A 1,451-nucleotide genomic window follows, 5' to 3' on the forward strand; every position below is an offset into this window, starting at 1 on the left:
CGAAGGCCCCATTCCCCCCCCTCAGCGCCCCGAGGGCCCCGCTTTCCCCGGCTTTACCCCGCTCCCCCCGCTTCAGGCCCGCACTCACTGCGTGGCAGCGCACCGGGACATGCTGAGGCGGAGGCTGTGGCAGTCCGTCTGCCACGAAGTCGGGCTGGCGGCCACGCAGCGCCCGTACTGCTCCATCTCGTTGCGACAGTACCGCGCCGTGATCTCCAGGGCCGCCTGCCTGAGAGGTGACACCGAGTGAGCGCGGCCCGACCCGGCCCGGTTCCCCCCTCCATCCCCCTACTCACATTTCTCCGCCGCCGCTGCTCTACGCATGCGCGGGAGCCAGCACCGCAGCACTACGCATGCGCAGCCGCTGGCAAACCAGCACTACGCGTGCGCAGTATTCGGCGTCGCAGCACTACGCATGCGCAAAATTCGCCGGCTCGCCACGTGAGCATGCGCACTCGGCGCTGTCACGGCGCCCCCGTGGCTTTCTTTTGCGCAAGCGCACTGGTTGGCATCCAACCTCTTGTGTTCTCGCTCTGCCTACTGCGCATGCGCGGCTTCTCCACACCGGAAGCGGAAGCGCGCCGTCTCCAGGCGGTCCCTGGGAAGATGGCGGCGGCCCGCCCGGCTCCGGGCCCCGCGGACGAGCTGGTCTCGTCGGTGACGCTGTACCGCCGGCGGCCGCGGCTCCTCCACGGCACCGTGCTGCCCTTCGTGGCGGGGCTCTACCCGGCCTGGTTGTGGCTGTGGGGGCCGCGGGTGTGGGCAGCGTGGGGGGAAGCGGCGGCGGCGGAGGAAGCGCAGGGCCCGGGCCCGGCTCCCCCTGAGGCCGCGCTGTTGGCTTTGGCCGCTATCGGTGTCGTTCATCTGCTGACGGCGCTCTCGGGGCTGTGGTCGGTGCACGCGCATTGCGCGCTCACCTGCGTTCGGGTGAGTCCCGGGGCACGGTGTGGTCGTGAGGAGGGGGGAGGGTCCCGGCAGCGCTGCCCGGAGCTGTGGGTCGCGCTGTGAGGACGGGGATGGGGCCCTGGGCGGCCTGAGCTGGGGGGGGGGGCACCCAGCCCCCGGCAGGGCTCAGGCTGGGGGGCTTTGGGGTCCTTCCCATCCAACCGTGCCGTGATTTTGTGATGCAGTGATCTTTAAGGACCCTTCCAACCCAACCCGTTCCGTGGCTCTATGATCTTTAAGGACCCTTCCGTCCCATTCCGTGGCTTTATGATCTTTAAGGACCCTTCCAACCCAACCCATTCCGTGGCTCTATGATCTTTAAGGACCCTTCCAACCCAACCCGTTCTGTGACTCTTTGACCGCTAAGGACTTTTCCAACCCAGCTGTACTATGGTTCTGTGGTTTGACGATCTTTAAGGACCTTTTCAACCCAGGCCGTGCTAAGATTCTGTGGTGCTATCATTTTCAGTTATCCTTCCAAACCATTCCATGGTTCTGCGATCTTT

At 66.1% G+C, this 1,451-nt stretch overlaps 2 protein-coding genes across 2 annotated transcripts in view; one reads left to right on the plus strand and one right to left on the minus strand.

Moving 5' to 3' along the window:
- Positions 1–290, minus strand: part of CHCHD5 (coiled-coil-helix-coiled-coil-helix domain containing 5) — a gene marked incomplete in the record, with an annotated part of 3,871 nt that extends 3,581 nt beyond the window's left edge. Inside the window, 1 exon segment of the mRNA XM_021382725.1 lies at positions 104–290. Coding sequence (XP_021238400.1) covers positions 104–186 — 83 coding nt within the window.
- Positions 291–392: 102 nt separating this feature from the next.
- The window catches only part of ATP13A1 (ATPase 13A1), a 14,665-nt gene continuing 13,606 nt past the window's right edge, over positions 393–1,451 (plus strand). Inside the window, exon 1 of the mRNA XM_021382723.1 lies at positions 393–927. Coding sequence (XP_021238398.1) covers positions 448–927 — 480 coding nt within the window. The 5' untranslated portion in view covers positions 393–447. The remainder of the gene's footprint in view (positions 928–1,451) is intronic.

Source organism: Numida meleagris, unplaced genomic scaffold (assembly GCF_002078875.1).
Source record: "Numida meleagris isolate 19003 breed g44 Domestic line unplaced genomic scaffold, NumMel1.0 unplaced_Scaffold283, whole genome shotgun sequence".
Classification (NCBI taxonomy): Eukaryota; Metazoa; Chordata; class Aves; order Galliformes; family Numididae; genus Numida; species Numida meleagris.